General features: G+C 42.3%; 2 protein-coding genes across 3 annotated transcripts; both read right to left on the bottom strand.

Moving 5' to 3' along the window:
• Positions 1–1,624: 1,624 nt before the first annotated feature.
• CREBZF (CREB/ATF bZIP transcription factor) lies at positions 1,625–11,798 on the bottom strand. 2 transcript variants are annotated; one of them, XR_010562406.1, is made up of 4 exons: positions 10,915–11,798; positions 10,245–10,322; positions 8,690–8,763; positions 1,625–5,128 (listed from the first exon to the last, which is right to left on the bottom strand). XR_010562406.1 is itself a non-coding variant. In XM_065422968.1 (3 exons), exons 1-2 carry the CDS (start codon positions 11,796–11,798, stop codon positions 10,274–10,276), a joined length of 933 nt encoding a protein of 310 aa, XP_065279040.1. In that variant the 3' UTR covers positions 8,420–8,763; positions 10,245–10,273. The 2 variants fall into 2 exon arrangements, 1 of the variants encoding a protein (XP_065279040.1); XM_065422968.1 differs by lacking the exon at positions 1,625–5,128 and having other exon boundaries at positions 8,420–8,763.
• A 1,838-nt stretch (positions 11,799–13,636) lies between these two features.
• On the bottom strand, positions 13,637–14,719 carry CCDC89 (coiled-coil domain containing 89). Its single transcript, XM_065423456.1, has one exon. The coding sequence runs from the start codon at positions 14,717–14,719 to the stop codon at positions 13,637–13,639; it is 1,083 nt and encodes a 360-aa protein (XP_065279528.1).
• Positions 14,720–22,278: the final 7,559 nt, after the last annotated feature.

The following is a 22,278-nucleotide window of genomic DNA, read 5'->3' as shown; positions in this document are numbered from 1 at the left end:
AGGATTTTGTTTTGTGTGCTACTTTTAGAGGGGTAATACCCACTTCCCAAACACAGATTTTTGGAAAGCACAATTCAGTGTTGATTATGTATGACCCCTACTAACTTATCAGAGCAAAGTCCTTGCAGGTTTTTTTTTAAGTTATCAGGGAGCACTTACAACTTCCTAAATATATTATGAAATACATATATGCTGATTTTGTGCATCAATTGAATGGGATTAGAGTTGCTGCATTAATATACCCATGTCCTGGCCCCCCCCAATCATCAACCACATGTTGAGTCCAGAGGCAACGTACAGGTATGTAGAACTAACACCAAATAGAGTTAATTCAGCATTGAATTAGGGATCTTGCTGGCAGTCTTTATATTTTTGTGCTCTGGTAAACCAGACTTTTTAGTGCAAGTTGAACTTTGAGCTATTTAATACTTCTGATGCCTCATCCCTTTGACATACCTTATTTGAGCACCTGTTCATCAATGGACTTACACACACAATACATCTATAACCTGGATTTTCATTCACGTTACAAACCAAAAAGCAATATGGGTATGTAAGTTACCACAGTATAAGCATTGTATTTATTTTACCTGCTCATGAGTTGAGACTCAATCTGTTCCAAGCCAAGAACGCAGAATCTAGATCAGTCCTTGTTCATTTCCCATGTAATAGTATCTTGTCTAGTTTAAAGTATGCCAAGCAACCCTCAGCTTCCATCACTTCCTTAGGATATTATTGCACAGCAAAACATCTTGCCCTCAGGAAAGTTTTCTTAATGTATCCTATTTAAACCACCAAAAGTGTGTTGGGCATTTTTACTAAGACAGGGAAGTGAATTAGTCAGACATGCTCAGTTCTCTTCCATGAAAAGATGTCCACCAATCATTACAGTTGCCCTCCATGCTGGAGTAGTTACACAGCTGCAGTGCAATGACATCAGGGAGGGCAAATAACTCAAGAGACCCACATACCAGGCAGCAGTTCCATCCTTAGCCAATGTGGCCATGGCTGCAAGGACAACCACCTGGTGGGGGACAGACTGAGTTGTTTTTTGTTTTTTTGGAGGGGGAAGGGAGTGTTAAATTTGTAAAATCTGAGCTTGTTTCCAACAACCCTGAAGTCTTTTCAGGAGCTTATTCTACAAGATTAAACTTAATCATGGATGTGTGCATAGGACCAGCTCTATTTTCTCACCAACTGAAACAAATGCTCCAGAGTTTGGCTGTAGACAATGTAAAACACCCTTTTCAGCATTCTCAAAATAACCAGAACATGCTCTCCCTCTTCTAGAAGTCCTTGGGGGAAATTTGAGCAGCTGGAGGAAGAAGTCTTACCTTAGATTTTTTCAGGGATTGGATTTCTTAACTCTTTAAATTTTCCTCCAAGCTGAGGGTGTGGAGCGAGAGGTCAGAAGCAGCTCTGGACAAGATGGTTCTAGACTCAACCCACCTCTAATTCCCTGAATAAGAGCTAGCTTCCAGCAGCTCACTTTGCGAGACTTGGTTATATGCATAACAGCTTTCAATTAACCAGGAGAAAACTTGGAACACAAATTTTCAAAACCTGATTTTAAAAAGATGCCCACACTGAAATATGATCAGAATAAAAACATCAATTGTCAGGATTGAGAGGTCAAGTAATTATATTGCATACACATCTTTTAAACAGGCTTTGGAAGGATTGGATTTTTAATCAGTAAATGTTGGTAAGTGTCCATTTCACTGTAGACACACAATCCTACAAAATAACATTCCCTTTTAGGGTAACTGAAATTTACAGATAGGCAAAGAAAGAAAAATGGTGCTTGAGAATTTAAGTGTTTGATTTAAGAATATTCCATTTATATATTTTGACATGGGATGTTGACAATTTGTATTTTAACCATGATAAAGTTTTAACATTTTGAAACTTGTCATTAAATTGTTTGATGCCCCCCCCCATAATTTCCTACAACTGTGAAAGTTTAAACAGATACAAATAAAGAGTGCTTAAAAATAAACATTGATATCCATCAAAATTATAAAAAGGAAACAATGAATTATGCCAAGCCTACTTACAAATAAAGAGCAAGAGTCCTATTCATGCCTATTACCCCCCTTACCTTAAGGTAATCTGCTGTTAGATATAGAAAAGATTTCAGGACCAAAAATTCTTAAATATCCTTTGTCTTTTTTTCAATAAAAACAAGGAAGAAAAAAAGGCAAAATTATATTTAAATAAATGTAAATTTGATGAGTTGTGAAATTTCTTGATTGACTTGTAAGTCACCCCACCCAATTAACTATTGGAATAATTTCTTCCAGATTTTACTTCCCAAAATTGAGACCCATCCTGCCAACATATACAGTATTCTGCATTGTTACTTGAACCCTAAATGGCAGACCAAATATCTTCATTTCCACTTTTACTAGTCTGATGGAGAAGACAGAAAAGATGATGGCAAAGTGGGGTGAGGTTAATTTAAAAGCTTCCATATCCAGATACCAGAAAGGTCAAAGTGGAAAGAATTTTAGACCCGCCTATCATCCAATTTTGCATATAAAATTCATTAGCTTTCCTCTAAACAGGACAGTCAGTCAGGAGGCTGTAAGTGGTCTGTGCTTCTAGAGTAATGTGCAGCCCTGTTTACCCAAAGAAATCTTTGGGTCTCACAAAATAAGTGGTCTGGGCTGATGTCAAGGTACAGTCACACTCAATACTGCACATTCTAGAGTGCTTATGTGAGATGCCAATTTGAAACACTCTCAAGGTATACACATTTAATGAGGGGGTAACTACAGTAAGGGCATAGATCTAGCAGGGCCTCAAATGTATCTTCTTTACAAACATACAGTGCAATCCCACCTACCAAATATGTCTGAAGGACATGGAACACCCTTCACAAAAATGTAGTAAACTGCCAGCCAGCAAGCTCCCCAGATTTTAGAGTGACAATATGTGTCAGCTTGTTCAAGGGTAGCCTGCTCTAAAGAGAAAGTGATCCGTGCTTTCATTCCCCAAGCCTAGAGTTTTATTAAAGACAATCATCAGGTCTGTCAGTGAATCTATACTCTTGGACTAGTATAAATGGAATGCACAGATGCTGTTTTATTGTATTTGTCCAACTTTCCAAAAATTATGTGTATGCACTTGACAGTATAAGAAGAGCAACGTGATTGCTATGGCAGAGAAACAATCATGCATACAACAGTAATTCTTCTAGTTACCTAGGTAATTAAAAGCCTGTGGGGTGAGTCCGATTTACACAGGGGAAAATTAGCAGAATTTGGCCCTATATTTATAATTTAGCTAATGAAACCGCACTATCCTCCCTCCACACACAGCACTAAGACCTCCACCATTCCCTTGTATTTTTCTTGCAATACTGGATTGCATCTAAACAAACATTTAGCCCCTGTACTGTTCAGCAGTGATCACCCGCACTCTAGGGTCCCGTGACCGGAACAAAGGTATTTTACAGGGCAATATCAAACGCGCATCATAGAGCTGAGAGAGAAAAGCTTACATAATCAACGCCTAGCTCAAATCAAACTAATTAGCATTACATTCATTCCGCTTTGGAAACTAAACTAGTTTAAAGAGTAACAATTGCAGCCCTGTAACTTTTTTTTAGACTGGTCACCTGATATTCTTTTGCACTGAATAATTTATTCAAATGTAAAAACTTAACAAGTCAGTCTATATCCGGAGATGGAAAAAATAGGGATACACACATTGTGGCTACTGACCAGTCACTGTTTAAAGTTACAAAGCCTGATACTGAAAGATTTTTAATTCATCCACTTTTGAAGTTGCACCAAGATAAAATGGTATTTAGGTTACTGATGCAATTTTTCTGTCAGTCAAAAATGTTTAGCATGGCTATTTAAAGATTCATCGATGGGGAAAAAGTTTTAATGCAGGGCTACTTGCCTCTCTTATTTTTATACATACAAGACTTTCTTCTCAGTATGCCCCAGGACCTTTTGGCATTTCACACCTCAAAAAAAAAATTTTTTTTTTCCCGAAGTGGTTGAGTTACACAACTTCTAGTAGCAGCTACCATCACACAAATTGTAGGAATACTATGAAAAGTAGTATCTATATTACATACTGTAAATGGAAAAGTAAGCAAGAAAAAGGTGTTCAAAATCCCAAGTCAGCAGTTACAGGTATGGTCAATTATTTTTAGTTGCATCCTTATCTGTAGAGATTCTTACCATCATGGCAAAAACAGGTAACACACAAAAAACACATTATCACTGCAGTAGCTTTCACTGCATTTTAAAGGAGAAATCTACTGTCCAATTAAGAAGCAATGTAGATGGATTCTGAAGGTAGTAGTCAAGGTCTAATCTTCTGCCAGAATGATGGTGATTCAGATTATGGGATGGAGGGTTGTTATTAGGGGAAAGGAATGGAGAAGCCTGCATCTTAACAGAGCTCTCCGTTTTATGAACAGTGCTATAAAACATTACTTCACCCGTCACAACCAGGAGCAGCTTTCTTCTCCCCTTGCTCCTAATCCCCCTGGCAATAGATACTTCCTCCTCTTGATTTCTCCCAAGCCCAGAACAGGCACACCTCCCAAGAAAGCCCCATCCCTGGCACTCTGTTATCACAACAGGGTGGGAGAGAAGAGTACCTCACCCACCACTGGTGACCTACTTTTTTCTGTGTGTAAAACTACAAAAAAACTTTCTGAATACAAAATATCCATTTGGACAGCAAGGGCATATGATGTACACCTACTGTGGCTTCTGTAAGTCTAAATAAATAACAGAGGCAAGTATAATAGGCTGCATACAAAGTATTACAATACCTTCCTTCATGCAGAAGATACCATATCCAAATATACAATTCCCAAAACATATTAGTCAAGGTTTTTAAAATTGGGTAATTTTATGGAAGTTTTATATGAAAAGCCTTTGCTGTTTTTTTAAAAATAAGTCCCTCAAAATTTCAAAGGAAACACTAGGACTCTCCATTTTTGGCAAGTGACAAAAAAAAAAAAAAAAAAATTGGTAACTCAGATACATCAGTAGATGCCAAAATTTGTGACATGGCTCCCCATAATTACTTTGATACCATCTCTCCAGGCAGTTACAGGTTGCAGAAAAATTGAATTGTTTTTCCCCCAGATGCTAAGCTGTTTGGAGAAAAGAGAGAAAGGTTAATTTGCAATGCTATTAAAATGCACAGGCATTTAAGATTACTGAGAATGAAGTCCTATTTCTTACTGATTACTGTAATTGTCTTAAGTACTAGAAAAAAGATCAGTACTGAAAAATGTAGCACTATCTCCATGCAGTTAAGACACAAAATGGTGATTCCCTTTTGTTTACGTGTATGTTCAGTTTATAACACCAATTATAACCTTTAAATCGGTTATTCCTTGGTAGTGCACAGCACAAAACAAAGCCAGCCATATAACTCTTCCAGCTGGTCATTAAGCCAAGAAATACGCTCCCTTATGTCATTATTGCTTAAATAATTTTAACAACTACTTTTTATTCATTAAATTAATCTTCTTCCTGAGGTATTTCCCCCATTTCTTTTGTTATAAATAAGGTTAAGATTTTGTCATGGTTATTTTTAGTAAAAGTCATGGACAGGTCACAGGAAAAACAATAATTCACAGAAGCCTGGGACCTGTCTGACTTTTATTAAAAATAAGGTGGGGGCTAACTGCCAGTGGACCGGGGTAAGGGGGCTAACACAGCTCCAGGGCCCCTGCAGGCCCCGTGGTAGCTGGGAGCCCACAGGGCCTGCCACCTCAAAGCCCAGGACTGAAGTTGAAGCAGAAAATGTCAGAGGTCTCTGAAAGTCATGGAATCCGTGACAAAATCTTATTCTTCGTTAGAACTGCTGTAGACTGAGCCAGACTACTTTCAGTACATGCAATGCCTACACTTAAATTAGAGATGGAGAGGCAACCAATAACTCTACACACCAACAAGCCACTTTCTTGAAGTGCACTGTCCAAAGAACAAACATCTTTTTAAGACTCTCTCAACAACTGAGCATTATGATACAGCCCTGCAGTCAAACTCTGAAAATCTGTTAAAATTTATCAACTGTGTACTCTCAAACTCCTGCATATATCCAGAAATGTAAATCACATGGGAAGTGTAAGGCCACGTCTACACTACAGGTACCACAGCAGCATAGCTACAGTGGTATAGCTTTGCTGGCATAACTCCGTACCGTAGATGCAGCCTTCAGTGACTGAACGGATTTTTCTGTTACTGAAGGAACACCACCTCCCCAAACAATGGTAGCTAGATTGATGACAGAAGCATTCTTCTGGAATGCTTCCATCATCAACCTAGCGGCATTTTCACAGTGGTTAGGTCAGCATAGCTACACCACTCAGGGTGTGGATTTTGCACACACCTGAGCAATGCAGCTATTTCGACCTAAATTTTAGGTGTAAACCAGGCCTAAATCAACAGTTACACTGCATCAAGTTTAGCCAATTTGTTAAACATTTAATTATTGTCATTTATTACATTTTTAGATAAACATATTGCAGAATGCAGTCAAAATAGAAAAAGCTGAATGTGTAAGGCCCTACTTAACTGGCAATACTACGGATTCCGCAATAAAAGGCTTCCACTGCAACTTTGACAGTGGGCGTTGCAAGAGCCCCCGCTCTCAGTCCCAGGCTCCTGCTCTCAGCCCCAGGTGAGCAACAACAGAAAATCACGGAAAAGTAATAATGGACTTTGTTACCGCAAATAATAGGGTCAAATATTACTTTTCCACAATTTTCCATGGCTTGTCTGCAGCCCAGCCACAGTTTTTTGACAATCGTTTGCAATTCAAGTAGGGCCTTATGTGCGCACTTATTACTAAATATAAAAAGCACTTTGTTGGCCCTTAGTCTACAATTTAGCATGTGGAAACAAGAACAGGACATAAAATTATGAACTAACAACATGACAGTAAATAGAAAGAGTAAATAATCATCAATATTAGGAAACAAAAAATGAAATGAAAAAATGAGAAAGAGGTCACCAGAACATGGAAGTAGCTACTAAGGGTGCGTCTATACTTAAAACGCTACAGTTGTGCCACTGCACCTGTGCCACTGTAGTGCTCCAGTGCAGACACTACCTACACCAACAGGAAGGGTTCTCTCATTGGTGTAGATAATCCAATTAGCACGGTCTACACGGGAACTTACTTAGTCATCTTAACAATACTACTCAGGCATGTGGATTTTTCACACCCCTGACCAATGTAGTTGTACCGACCCAATTTTCTAGTGAAGACCAGGCCTAAGATTTCTACTTAAGTTACATGGTTTCTTGAAGAAATGCTCCACACAGTTAAAGTGCTATTTATTAAATGATATATTTAGTAAATCAGAGTGGTCACTGCAAACTCCAAGGAGAAAGTGTCACTGCATCTTAGACTCTTGAGAAACAGCAACAGTTTTATTCCATCCCCACCCACAAAAGTTGTTCATTTAAAAGAGAAAGTAATTTTATCAAGCTGTAAGACAAATCAAAGTATGGTTTAACTCTTAAATACCAGTTTTATATTCTTGCTTAAAAAGCTTCCCAACTGATAAAAACATACAGACAACACTGTTAGCACTCCCTTTTTCAATTCCCAACCATCTAAAGATCCATCCATTAAAAACAAAATGTTGAGTTAATAACAAGATGAAAAAATTATTTGAGCCCATAATCGAAAGATCAACACATCTGGTTTTATTATAGTACTGTAGTCTTATTTGTACGGCACAGAGCTAATTACAAAGAAACATTTACAAGTTTTTCAAGTATTGTTAAGATATCAGTTCAAGGCTTCTGCTTCAAAAAGCTATATTTAACAATATTCCATACAGATAGCACAAATTGATTAGCATTCAAAGAATTTTCCCCTCTGTTTGGCTTACATATGATTCAGAAGGCACTAAAAATCCCTGCAGTCACATTCTTGGGGGTGGATCCTATTCCTAGTTGTACAGGCACACATCATTTTGCATGTTGTAAAATTAGCTGTTGCTCATATGCAGTAGATTTTACAGAACGCAGTGATACACATGTGCATATTAGAGGCCAGGATTAAGTCCCAGATTGCTCTGATCCAACAACGAAGTGTTTATAATTGTGCAAAAAGGGGGAATCCTATTATAGAGCAAGATAGTGTCACATTTAAGTTAAGGTAACTTAAAAAGTTACCTTAAAGCTGACTAAAAATGCCATGGCAGTCTTCCATGCTTACTGTTTTAATACTTTTGTTGAATAAGATGATTACAAGTAAAGATGCGTTTCTCCAACAATGAGCTGTACAAACTCAGTCTAGGCTCAATCAAGTCCAGTTCTTCCCAGCTCACATATCACCAAGAATAAGAGCTCTAAAGGTTAAATTCGGCTCTTAATGACACTTGGACTACCCCACTGCCTACAATGGGGTTGTAGAACTCTAAATATACAATCCGACTGATACTGCATATGATGGAATAGAATCCACAGCTAACTAGTTCTTAGCTGTGCTGGCTCTGTATTTCTGTGAACATGTAACTCTGAATACAAAGAAAGCAGAAGTAAAAAATTACCTTTGTACATAGTCACTTTTCAAATTAGTATCACACTAACTTTGGATTGGTGAGATTAGTTTTTCCAAACATTCAAGCTTTTCAAAAATGAAAGACAGCAGAAGCCCTGTTACCTCTTTTCCCCCCCATTTCTTATACTACCTTTTAAAATAAAGCAGGAAATGTGGCCAGCAGCTGGTCCCGTCTCTTCTGCCCCAACAGAGCTGTATCCACTTTAGCATAAAGAAAAACAAGGATGCTAAATACACATATACTTTATCAAACAGTGATGTTTCACAAAGAAATTAGTTGTCTCTTCTCTTCTTTTAACTCCTATTACCACTAATGGGAGCTACTTAAGCACATCACTGAGCGAAGGAGACGCTTCAATTTACTCTTAATCCAACATATAAACCCATTTATTATACCTTAGTTTTAAGGCTTAAGTATATTAACTCAATCATTTTAGAAATGTCTCAATTGTTAACTCTAGACTTAAGTTGACCCATTCTTTGTGAAACCTCACTTTACATTTAATTATTTTTCACAACCCTTTCTTCCCCAATTTACATACATGTAAATAATCTAAACATTTTAATACAACCAAAAAATAAAAAGGTGTATTGTAACCTATTCATCTTGCAAGATAGGGTAATATTAGTGCTGGTCCAAAAGCAACTCTCACACATTTGTCTGTGACCCCCAAATTACTTTATTCCTCCTCTATTAACTAAACATGGAGGTCTGCATGAGCATTATTTTTTCAAACCATTAATGTCAAGACATAACCTTTGTTCATCTGCAGACTGTATTTCCTAACTGACTATAGAAAGTTAGAGATATTGCTGAATACTCAGAGATGCCAATTTAAGATCCCATAGTAAAGTTAAAAAATTGCATGCACACTTTTGTAAGTAAAAAGCCACTTTTGAAATACAAGGAATCTCAGTGAGCTTGGGTATACAGACTATTTATGGTGAACTAGAATTAGAGTTACTTCAATGCACTGCAATCTTTAACTTGTAATTCACATTACCGTTCTGTGAAAAAAAGTAGGTGACTTGCCTGCATTAGGGTGCCATTGTACAATGTTAATAATTGAAACCAAGATTTGGGTTCTGTTTAACATACAACATTTTACATCACCAAGCAAGGTAGACTAATGAGAATTGATTTTCTTTTTTAAAGTGATATTGAGAACCACCAGGACTAGAATCAGGAATTGTATACCACTGGAAGGCACAAATCCTGACCTTTCAAAAGAAGAACCATTTGCTTCTAGTTCTGGGTGGTCTAAAGACAAAAGATCTTAAAAAAAAAAAAATCACATCATACTGATTACCATATTATTTGTCCCTTCCCCTAGTCAGATGGATATTTCAGTAGCAAATATCTTAAAAACTGCTACTATTAGAAGGAAAGCAAACAGTGTAAGTTATTTTTTCATTATTTGTGAGATACTGGCTACTAAAATCAAGTTAAAATTCCACTGCAGAATATACGCAAGGGGAAGAATAATAATCAGAATGTGATTTTAATATCCACTACCTGTCCATCGGCCAAAGCTGGAAACACTTTGGCAAATCAGTACAAATGCTTTCAGGATGAGAAAACATTTCTAAGCACTGGTCCTGAACCAATGATCAGAAAAAACTGGACTAAGCATCAATGCAAGCTGTTTGATATCGCATTATGGGAATATATGGATCCTTACCAGGTTGCGAGGTGGAAAACGACTGTTCTTTAACCCCTACACAACGGAGCCTGGCAGGGCAAGCACCTAAAAAAGAAACTGTCAGAGAGGTTTAATAGTAATGTATAATTGAGACGTGTTACAGTTTTATATGCATGCTTTAACTGTTTGCTGATCAATACTATGTCTGTCCAGTGACGATGTCCTAATAAAGTAGCATTTTTCTTTAAAAAAAAAAAAAAAAAAAACAAGTATTTTCAGCTCCTCAGGATAAGCAGACTACACATTATCTGATTCAAAACAGGGTAGACAGTATTATCTTTACTGCCAACTGTGGGCACTGAGCACACCTTCATGCTTCAGGTTTGCATGATCTTTCACTCACTGCTGCAAACGGGCTCCGAATACCTGCATGTGTCAGTTTGCACAATATTTAGTACGCTGCTGTAAGCAGATTCCAAGCGCGCTATTTGTGCGCCAGTTTTGCGCGATCTTTACCCAATACAGGCTCCCAAGTGTGCCGTTCACGCGAGCTCTTTACCCTCTGCCACACACGGGCGCCGTTCCCATGCCAGTTTTGCCTACCCCCTGTTTTTCAAGCCATGGCCTGCTTGCTCCGCCACGGCCCGAGGCCCCTGGATGTGGGCACGGACAGGTGAGAATAAAGACTGAAGCAGGTACTTGACCCTACATTTTGAAGGAGGCACATGCCCGCCTGGCACACAGGGAGCAGAACTCCACCGACAGCTGATCCCTGTCCACGTGGAGGCAGATCCCGCCGGAGGCCGGCCGCTCCTCCCCCTCCGGCTCCCCAGCATCCCGGCTCGGCAGGGCGTAGTCGTGGTCGCGGCTCTCGCCGGCCTGTGGCGGGTACTGATGGGGCGGGTCCGTGTCCCTGAAGAGGCTGGTACGGAACCGGAGCCCCCCCGCCCCGGCCAGGCGGCTCAGCAGCTGCCCCAGGGCGCTCTGGTTGGCCAGCACGGCCCGCAGGTAGCTGGTCTCCCGCTCCAGATCCCGCAGGCGCCGGTTCAGCCCCCGGTTGCGGTCTCGCAGCTGCCGGTTCTCAGCGGCCAGGCCCTGCAGGCGGCTCTCCAGCCCCAGCACGTACTGCTTCTTCTTCAGCCGGTTCAGGCGGGCCGCGGCCGCTGCCTTCAGCCGGCTCCCGGCCGCCACCCCGCCCGGGCTGGCCCCGCAGTTCCTCCGGCCCGGCGCGCTCAGGGGCGGCTCCGGCTCGTCCTGCTGCCCGCAGAAGCAGCCGCTCGGCTCCACGTCCAGGTCCCAGTGCGGCTGGGCCGCCTCCAGCAGGTCACCCAGCTCCAGCCCCGCGAACGGGTCCTCCTGCTCCGCCGGCTCCTCGGCCCCAGCGGCCGCCTCCCCCATCGCCTGCTGCGGCTGCTCCAGGACGGCCGGGTCCCAGCGCTGCTGCTTGGTGCGGGGGCCCTCCGGCTCCTCCTCCCCGCCATCGCCTCCTCCGGCCCCAGGGGTCGGCCCCGCGCTGGGGAGCTGCCAGGCGGCGGCCGAGGGGCTTTCTCCGCCCGACGAGGCCGCCAGCAGCTGGGTCAGGCTGTGGCGCATGGTGGGGAGGGGGCGAGGCCCGGGCTTGCCCGCAGGCTGGTCCGGGGAGGGGGAGGGGCAGAGGATCCCCCGCAGGGGGAGGGGAGACGCCGCGGGACTGAGAAGCAAGCGAGGCTCCAAGCCCAGGCGGGACCCTGCCGCCGCCAGCCCCGGCAAGCAGGCCGCAGCGCGGGGGGCTGGAAATGGCGGCTGCTCTGGCCGGGGCTGCGCGGCCACCACTGCCGCGCGGAACCGGAAACAGAAGAGACCCCTCCCCCCACCCTCTGCGCGCGCGCGCCCGCCCGCCCGCCATATTCGGGAGAGAAGGGGCGGGGCAGTGGGGGATTCTAGAGGGGGAGGGGCAGGGCAGTGGGGGGAGGATTTTAGAGGGGGCGGGGCAGGGTAGCGATAGGGTTAGCCTGGAAGAGGGCAAGTACCATGGCTGTGTTACAAAGCCGGACAAACAAGCTGCCTTGCCGCAAAGTGGTCTCCCTATCCTTACGAAGAAGCTTTAATCCCAAGAGCTGTACCAAGGGCCTGTTAGCGCAGGCGGTACCCCTGAAATGCAGCCATCGCTGGAGCACAGAGCAGGGCAATGAAAATGATTAGGGGGCAGGGGAGGGAACTGGGCTTATTTAGTCTGCAGAAGAGAAGAGTGAGGGGGGATTTGATAGCAGTCTTCAACTACCTGAAGGGGGGGCCAAAGAGGATGGAGCTCGGCTGTTCTCAGTGGGGGCAGATGACAGAACAAGGAGCAATGGTCTCAAGTTGCAGTGGGGGAGGTTTAGGTTGGATATTAGGAAAAACGATTTCACTAGGAGGGTGGTGAAGCACTGGAATGGGTTACCTAGGGCGGTGGTGGAATCGCCTTCCTTAGAGGATTTTAAGGCCCAGCTTGACAAAGGCCTGGCTGGTATGATTTAGTTGGGGTTGGTCCTGCTTTGAGCAAAGGGTTGGACTAGATGACCTCCTGAGGTCTCTTCCAACCGTAATCTTCTATGATTCTATTATGTGCACACACTAAGGGAAGAGAAAGGTTTTGCCAAGAACCCTTGCCAATGCCCCTATTGCTATAGTAAAATGATGTATTTATTATCCCTATAACATCACATAGGACAGCATGGTGCTCATTTTACTTGAGGAGGATGTACAAAATCCAGTTTTAAACCTGATATCCAGTGATCCACATTTTTCATACCTAGGACCTGATCCAAGCCCCACAGATATTGATAGGAGCTTTTCTGTTGATGATGATTGCTTTGAATCAGACCCCTAATGTATAGACAGCTAATCATCCACCTGAAAATCATCCTCCGTGATAAAGATACTGTACAGGTACTAATCTGCTTTATCCCTCCACACAGGTAATAAACTGTGATCTTCTTTGTGCGACCCCTTTTTCCTTTCCAGCTCCACTTCACTGTATATTAACAATTTGCTATATCAAATCTAAACTCTTGAGGGCAAGAGCTTTTTCTCTTTATTTGTCATGTAAAATACTTAATGTACTTCTATAATCTGTAAAAAATTACTAGAAACATGAGAGGCAAGGAACAAACAAGACAAACTCATAAATGATTATGAATTTTCCATACTAAAGTCCATTGTTTCCCAGTTTTATTTAGCATAACTTGTTCTACTAACTCAAAGTGCCACATTTAGGCTGCCATCTCAAATCAATAGTATGGAAACAAAAGCTGGGCTTCAAACCAACCCTCATAAAAGATTTGTAAAGCTGTGGGCACACTATAAAGAAATCTGATAAAAGATCATTTTAGTTTTTTTTAAAAAGGGTTACTAACAAGCAGTAAGTAGTGTGCTATAATAGTTCTGCTGAGAGCTGAACAGAGGGTGAGGGGTTATGACATGAAGTGACGGAGTTTGTTATTCAGCTCTTTTTCTTTAGTAAGTAAGTCCATGCTGTGTTTCTTGTAAGCATCAAACTGCATCCAGAGCTCACTGTATGCTTGCTCACTTCCCTCCACACGTCGCTGCAGCTCTTGGACCCTTAGGTTGCTGTCCACTGCTGCTACCTCTCTCACAAAGCGCTCCTCTGCTGTCAGCCTGGCCCTCTCTGCAATCTCCAGTTTCTTCTCCAGCTGCTGAATTTCCCGTTGCTTCTCCTGCAGTGTCTTGCCCCTCTCCATAGCCAGATGCAGCAGCTCCTCTTTCTCACGGCTCACCCTCTCCAACTTGGCTTGCAGCTCGCTGCCCTCAGCCTTTTGCTGCCTTTCTGCCTGCTCCAGCTGTGCAACAGTTTGGCAATGCTTCTCCTCCAGACTTTGCAGCTGGCTTCTCAGTAAATCAGTTTCCTTGGCATGGACACTAGCTTGTTGGCTCTGAGCTTCCAGTAGCTCCTTCTCTCGCTCCTGGGCTCTGTGGCTCTCTTGAGCACATCTCTCCTTTAAGGAATCTACCTCCTGAGAGAGCCTCTTCCCCTGGGAAGTGAGTTGGAGGACCGCAGCCTCCTTCTCCTTCAGAGCCTGGCTGAAAAGGGTTTGGTTTTCCTGCCTCAGGCGCTTATTTTCCTCCCTCAGCAGCATGTTCTGCTGCTTGTGCTCATCTTTGAAGCGGATCATGTCCTCATGGTTGGCAGCCAGGTCCATAAAGCGCTCCTCCAGCTGCTGGGCCCGCCGGGTCTGACTTTCAAGCCTCACACTATCCTCCATCCTCAACTCCTCCAGCTCCATGTTGAGACTCTCCAGTGCCTTGCAGCGCATTAGGGTATCATCTGCTCGCTTCTTCAATATGCAGATGAGCTGAGACTGCTCATGAAGGCGTGAGCGTAGCAGAGCTTTCTCCCCCTTCTCCCCATCAGAGAGCCCCTGGAGCTTCTCCAGGGCCTCATACAGATCTCCCATGTCTCCTTTTTTCTCTAATTCAGCCTCCTTTGGATCATTTGAGGAGCAGGACATCTCGGGGTCCTTCTCATCCTGAGGCATGGAGCTGCTGTCTCCTGCAGAGTCTGTAACTCAAGCTAGATAACAACAGCTTCTCTTAGTAACATTCAAAATTATTTAATTGCACCCAACAGTTCTAGTTTCCCAACCAACAGGGCTGCAATTGGTGGATATGCCCGGGAAGTTCTATTATATCACAAGTCAGGAGACCTGGACATTCCAGAACAGATTGCAGTTTGCCAACAGCTCTTGAACTGGTCACTTTCCTTGGCTCTGCAGATTGGGGGGGGGAGGGGGGGAAAGAATCAAAACAGTATCTTAGATGTCTGTATACTAATGTGAGAAGTATGGGGAATAAGCAGGAAGAACTCAAAATGCTAGTAAATAAACACAACAACTATGGCATAGTTGGCTTCACAGAGACTTGGTGGGATAATGCGCATGACTGGAATATTGGTATAGAAGGGTACAGCTTGCTCAGGAAGGACAGACAGGGGAAAAAGGGAGGAGCTGTTGCCTTATATAGTAAAAATGTATACACTTGGACTGAGGTTAAGATGGAAATAGGAGACAGGTTTGTTGAAAGTCTCTTGGTAAGGATAAAAGGGGTAAAAACAAGGGTGATGTTATGGTAGGGGTCTACTACAGACCACCTAACCAGGAATAAGAGGTGGATGAGGCTTTATTTAAACAACTAACAAAACCGTCCAAAGCACAGGACTTGGTGGTGATGGGGGACTTCAACTACTCAGATATCTGTTGGGAAAATAACACAGCAGGGCAGATTATCCAATAAATTCTTGGAATGTATTGGAGAAAAGTTTATTTCAGAAGGTGGAGAAATCTACTAGGGGAGAAGCTGTTCTAGATTTGATTTTGGCAGATAGGGAGGAACTGGTTGAGAATTTGAAAGTAGAAGGCAGCTTGGGTGAACGTGATCATGAAATCGTAGAGTTCATGATTCTAAGGGAGAACAGCAAAATAAAGACAATGGATTTCACAAAGGCAGACTTTAGCAGACTCAGGGAGTTGGTAGCTAAGATACCATGGGAAGCAAGTCTAAGAGGAAAAACCATTGAAGACAGTTGGCAGTTTTTCAGAGAGACATTATTAAGTTTTTCTGACGCATGGCCAGAAAGGGTTAAGCATCCTGCAGGCTAAATGACCCAGAGTCAACTTGTAGAGACATGTTAGAAAAGTATGTAAATGGCAGTTAGGCCATTCCATATTAGATAGGTTAGAACTTTGAAATGCAAACCTGTATTGGTAGAGAATTAGAAGTGATACTAATAGTATGTGTGTCTTGTTCGATGTTAGCCATGTAAACAGACAGTTCCTTTCTATTACTATACCTATTGATTCAGAGATCAAAAGGAAATATTAACATTTAGATGAATCTTGGGTGAAATAGTATCATTGTCTATATGTCTCTTTAAAGCTGTATATGAGCTACGTAATGGATAAATTACTGGTGATGTTTGGGAAACAGAAGGTTACATCAAAAGCCTGTTGTTCACCCAGGACTGTATTGTCAAGAGGATGCTAAAAAAAGACTGTATAAAAGACTCTTGAGACCTGATCCTTTCATCTCAGATCTGCTTGATGGTTCATGCAGGGGAAGCTTAAGCCACAAGGTTGAGATCTCCAGTCCTAACCTGGAATCACCCTGAATATAAACATTGGACTATAACCTATGAACTAACCTATGAACTAATTCTGTAAGAACTCTTTGCACCTACAAAGCTCACCATCTCCACCGTGAATCTGAATCTCAAGAACTGTTCTCATGTCTGTATGTATACTGATCTTTTAACCAATACTGTCTCCCTTTTCTTTTTTAATAAATTTTAGTTTAGTTAATAAGAATTGGCTGTAAGTGTGTATTTGGGTAAGATCTGAAATATTCATTATTAACCTGGGAGGTAATGTGTCTGATCCTTTGGGATTGGTAGAACTTTCTTATATGATGAAGATTTTCAGTAATCCTCATCATATTTGACTTGGGTGTCTGGGTGGAGGCCTGTGGCTGGGTTGCTTTAAGGGAACTGTGTTGGCTTCTGGGTAACCAGTAAGGTATTATAGAAGCTGTTTTGTGCTGGGATTGGTAAATCTAAGTATTGAGATATCCACCAGCTTTGGGGATTTTCTGCCCCATTCTTTGCAGTTCACCCTAATTGAGTAACTCCAGTGTGGCTCCCTGGGACCCCGGTCACAAGAACAAACTATCCAACTGCATAGAAAAGATAGGAAGTATGGCAAGAGACCACTCTGGCTTAACCAGGAGATCTTCAATGATCTAAAAATCAAAAAAGAGTCCTACAAAAACTGGAAACTAGATCAAATTACAAAGAAGGAATATAAACAACGCAAGTATGTAGAGAAAAAATTAGAAAGGCCAAGGCACAAAACAAGATCAAACTAGGTGGAGACATAAAAGGTAAAAGAAAACATTCTACAAATACATTAGAAGCAAGAGGAAGACCAAGGACAGGGTAGGCCTGTTACTCAATGAGGGAGGGGGAAACAATAACAGAAAGTGTGGAAATGTCAGAGATGCTGAATGACGACTTTGTTTCAGTTTTCACCAAGAAGGTTGGTAGTGATTGGATGTCTAACATAGTGAGTGCCAGTGAAAATGAGGTAGGATCAGAGGCTAAAATAAGGAAATAACAAATTAAAAATTACTGAGACAAGTTAGATGTCTTCAAGTCACCAGGGCCTGATGAAATGCATCCTAGAGTACTCAAGGAGCTGACTGAGGAGATATCTGAGCCATTAACGATTATCTTTGAAAAGTCATGGAAGACAGGAGAGAGTCCAGAAGACTGGAAAAGGGGAAATGTAGTGCCAATCTATAAAAAGGGAAATAAGAACAACCCAGGAAATTACAGACCAGTTATCTTAACTTCTGTACCTGGAAAGATAATGGAGCAAATAATTAAGCAATCAATTTGCAAACCTCTAGAAACTAATAAGGTGATAAGTAACAGTCAGCATGGATTTGTCAAGAACAAATCATGTCAGACCACCTGATACCTTTCTTTCACAGAGTAACAAACCTTGTGGATGGGGGGGGGGGGGGAGGAGGGAGGAAGCAGTAGACATGGTATATCTTGACTTTAGTAAGGCTTTTGATACTGTCTCACATGACCTTCTGATAAACAAACTAAGGAAATGCAATCTAGAGGGAGTACTATAAGGTGGGTGTGTAACTGGTTGAAAAACCATTCCCAGAGAGTAGTTATCCATGGTTCACAGTCATGCTATGAAGGAATAACGAGTGGGGTCCCACAGGGATCTGTCCTGGGTCTGGTTCTGTACAATATCTTCATCAATGATTTAGATAATGGCATAGAGAGTACATTGCGGATGATACCAAGCTGGAAGGGGTTGCAAGTGCTTTGGAGGCTAGGATTAAAATTCCAAAATGATCTGGACAAACTGGAGAAATGGTCTGAAGTAAATAAAATGAAATTCAATAAGGACAAATGCAAAGTACTCCACTTAGGAAGGGACAATCAGTTGCACACATAGAAAATGGGAAATGACTGTCTAGGAAGGAGGACTGCAGAAAGGGATCTGGAGGTCATAGTGGACCACAAGCTAAATATGAGTCAACAGTATAATACTGTTGCAAAAAAAGCGAACATCATTCTGGGATGTATTAGCAGGAGTATTGTAAGCAAGACATGAGAAGTAATTCTTCCGCTCTACTCCACACTGATTAGGCCTCAACTGGAGTATTGTGTCCAGTTCTGGGCGCCACATTTCAAGAAAGATGTGGACAAATTGGAGAAAGTCCAGAGAAGAGCAACAAAAATGACTAAAGGTCTAGAAAACATGACCTTTGAGGGAAGATTGAAAAAAATGGGTTTGTTTAGTCTGGAAAAGAGAAGATTGAGAGGGGCCATGATAATAGTTCAAGTACATAAAAGTTGTTACAAGGAGGAGGGAGAAAAATTGTTTTTTTTAACCTCTGAGGATAGGACAAGAAGCAATGGGCTTAAATTGCAGCAGGGGAGATTTAGGTTGAACATTAGGAAAAACTTCCTCACTGTCAGGGTGGTTAAGCAATGGAATAAATTGCCTAAGGAGGTTACATAAGAACATAAGAAAGGCCGTACCGGGTCAGACCAAAGGTCCATCTAGCCCAGTATCCTGTCTACCGACAGTGGCCAATGCCAGGTGCCCCAGAGGGAGTGAACCTAACAGGCAATGATCAAGTGATCTCTCTCCTGCCATCCATCTCCACCCTCTGACAGACAAAGGCTAGGGACACCATTCCTTACCCGTCCTGGCTAATAGCCATTAATGGACTTAACCACCATGAATTTATCCAGTTCTCTTTTAAACTCTGTTATAGTCCTAGCCTTCACAACCTCCTCTGGTAAGGAGTTCCACAAGTTGACTGTGCGCTGCGTGAAGAAGAACTTCCTTTTATTTGTTTTAAACCTGCTGCCTATTAAGTTCATTTGATGACCCCTAGTTCTTGTATTATGGGAATAAGTAAATAACTTTTCCTTATCCACTTTCTCCACATCGCTCATGATTTTATATACCTCTATCATATCCCCCCTTAGTCTCCTCTTTTCCAAGCTGAAGAGTCCTAGCCTCTTTAATCTCTCCTCATATGGGACCCGTTCCAAACCCTTAATCATTTTAGTTGCCCTTTTCTGAACCTTTTCTAGTGCCAGTATATCTTTTTTGAGATGAGGAGACCACATCTGTACACAGTATTCGAGATGAGGGCGTACCATCGATTTATATAAGGGCAATAATATATTCTCAGTCTTATTCTCTATCCCCTTTTTAATGATTCCTAACATCCTGTTTGCTTTTTTGACCGCCTCTGCACACTGCGTGGACATTTTCAGAGAACTATCCACGATGACTCCAGGATCTTTTTCCTGACTTGTTGTAGCTAAATTAGCCCCCATCATATTGTATGTATAGTTGGGGTTATTTTTTCCAATGTGCATTACTTTACATTTATCCACATTAAATTTCATTTGCCATTTTGTTGCCCAATCACTTAGTTTGGTGAGATCTTTTTGAAGTTCTTCACAGTCTGCTTTGGACTTAACTATCTTTAGCAGTTTAGTATCATCTGCAAACTTTGCCACCTCACTGTTTACCCCTTTCTCCAGATCATTTATGAATAAGTTGAATAGGATCGGTCCGAGGACTGACCCTTGGGGAACACCATTAGTTACCCCTCTCCATTCTGAGAATTTACCATTAATTCTTACCCTTTGTTCCCTGTCTTTTAACCAGTTCTCAATCCATGAAAGGACCTTCCCTTTTATCCCATGGCAGCTTAATTTACATAAGAGCCTTTGGTGAGGGAACCTTGTCAAAGGCTTTCTGGAAATCTAAGTACACTATGTCCACTGGATGCCCCTTGTCCACATGTTTGTTGACCCCTTCAAAGAATTCTAATAGATTAGTAAGACACGATTTCCCTTTACAGAAACCATGTTGACTATTGCTCAACAGTTTATGTTTTTCTATGTGTCGGACAATTTTATTCTTAACTATTGTTTCGACTAATTTGCCCGGTACAGACGTTAGACTTACCGGTCTGTAATTGCCGGGATCACCTCTAGGTTGTGGAATCTCCATCATTGGAGGATTTTAAGAGCAGGTTAGACAAACACCTGTCAGGGGATGGTCTAGATAATACTTAGTCCTGCCATGAGTGCAGGGGACTGGACCAGATGACCTCTCAAGGTCCCTTCCTGTCCTATGATTCTATGATTCCCTGCTGCACCAGTGCAAAGCTAAGGAAGCAGTGAAGAGAAGACACTTAGCCCTAGCCAGAAAAAAAACCCCAAACCTAAATAAGACTAGTACTTATCTATGTCCAGCTACCCCCTAATGACAAACCCATGGCAGTTCTTTACTGCTGTGATTCCAGGCAAATATTGTCTGTTTACTTAACTATAACATTATTAAGACAAATAAATCCTTACACAATTTTCTTCCCCTCTATTCCTCATTTCATATCTGTTATTAGAAACACCAATATAACGGGGGTTACTGGACTGGTCTTTTAACTGATTGTAAATTATTGTAAACAATGGCTGGATATCTATGAATGAAAAGGGCTATATAAGTGCTAATTATTATTACTGAAGGTGAGTGATCTAGTGGTTAAAGCACAGGGTTGGAGACCTGGATTCTAATTTTTCCTTTGCCACTGACTTGCTGTATTATCTTGGGCATATCACCTGTCTATGGCTCAGTTTCCTCATCTGAAAAATGGGGAAAATATTTATATTATAGGAGCAGACTGGGACCCTATCATGCTCAGTGTTGCAGAAATGTGTGAAAAGACACTAGCTGCACTAAAGAGCTTCCACTCAAAAAGACACATGAATAGGGGTGTGTAAAACATACATGTAAATGAGCATGCTGAAAAGCAGCACATTTTGTTTTTAGATTGTGAGGTAGTGGTAGGATAAGAGGATTACAGGAAGTGGGGAGTCAATGCCAGGAAAGGGAAGGAAAAAGAGGATGGAGGGCAAGGGAGGGAATGTGAAGAGCAGTGGGGGCATACAGCTAGTCAGCAGAGATTAAAGAACAGTCTCAGAGCTGTGTGGTGGTGGCGGCCTTCTCCAGAGGGTGCCATCTCATATAGGTACACCAGTCCATGCACACCCGCTGCTGCTTTCCCTGCCTCCTGACAAGTGGAAAGAATTGGAGGGGGGAGGAAAGAACCGGGTTTAGGTGGGCTGGGTGCAAGGGATGCAGGAGAACACGCTAAAGAGGATGGATTAAGAGTAGCTTATAGGACGAGAATAGGAAAATGTTTCCTTACCAGATATTTTCTTTTCTCTGGTTTGTCTGCCACTCCTACTGTAGGATTTCTGTCTCCATGGAGACAAGGGGCTGAATCAGACTCGAGTCATTCCACAGCTCATGCCTGCGACTTGGCTACTTGGAAAGCTGCCAGGTGTTGTCAGGCCAACCCTGAAATAGCTGGGAGTGCTTCACAGCAAACAAATACTACTAACAGGGGACTGGACTCGATGACCTCTCGAGGTCCCTTCCAGTCCTAGAATCTATGAATCTATAAACATATTTTTTAAAAGATCCTGTAAAGAGAACTGGATATTCCAGAAGAGAAAATATTGAAATGAACTGCAGGCCTGAACTCACAAAGAGCTGGAGAGGTCACATTGTCAGGCTGTAAACTTCAGGGCAGGGGCCTTGTCCTCATACCTGTCTCCATGCTGAAGATAATGAGATATGGACCCTGCCCCAAAGAGCAATGAAGGCTCTAGGCATGAGGTGAAAGAGAAGAGCAAACAGCAAAAGCAATGTACTTGGAGAGAGAGATCGTGCATATGTCTTATTGGCTCTACTAGCGTGGGGCGGAAAGTGTATGTACTGTATGTGCAGTTGACAGAGAGGCTGGGCACAGATTATAGCTTTTTAAGTAGGGTAAGAGAGTTGGTGTGGGTGGGTGAGCAGGCTCAGGTTTATAGAAGCTGGGAATGGGCAACAGGGAATGGATCACTTGATTACCTGTTTATTCCCTCTGGGGCACCTGGCATTGGCCACTGTCAGAAGACAGGATACTGGGCTAGATGGACCTT

Source organism: Emys orbicularis, chromosome 1 (assembly GCF_028017835.1).
Source record: "Emys orbicularis isolate rEmyOrb1 chromosome 1, rEmyOrb1.hap1, whole genome shotgun sequence".
NCBI lineage: Eukaryota > Metazoa > Chordata > Testudines > Emydidae > Emys > Emys orbicularis.
Note: the sequence above shows the minus strand (reverse complement) of the source record. Positions and strands in the feature narration are given on the sequence as shown.

Coding starts and splice junctions, on each gene's coding strand:
- CREBZF (XM_065422968.1), bottom strand. CDS start 11,798: ATGCGCCACAGCCTGACCCAGCTGCTGGCGGCCTCGTCGGGCGGAGAA. Junction 10,323..10,914: donor GCATGTGCCTCCTTCAAAAT/GTAGGGTCAAGT, acceptor CCTCTCTGACAG/TTTCTTTTTTAGGTGCTTGC.
- CCDC89 (XM_065423456.1), bottom strand. CDS start 14,719: ATGCCTCAGGATGAGAAGGACCCCGAGATGTCCTGCTCCTCAAATGAT.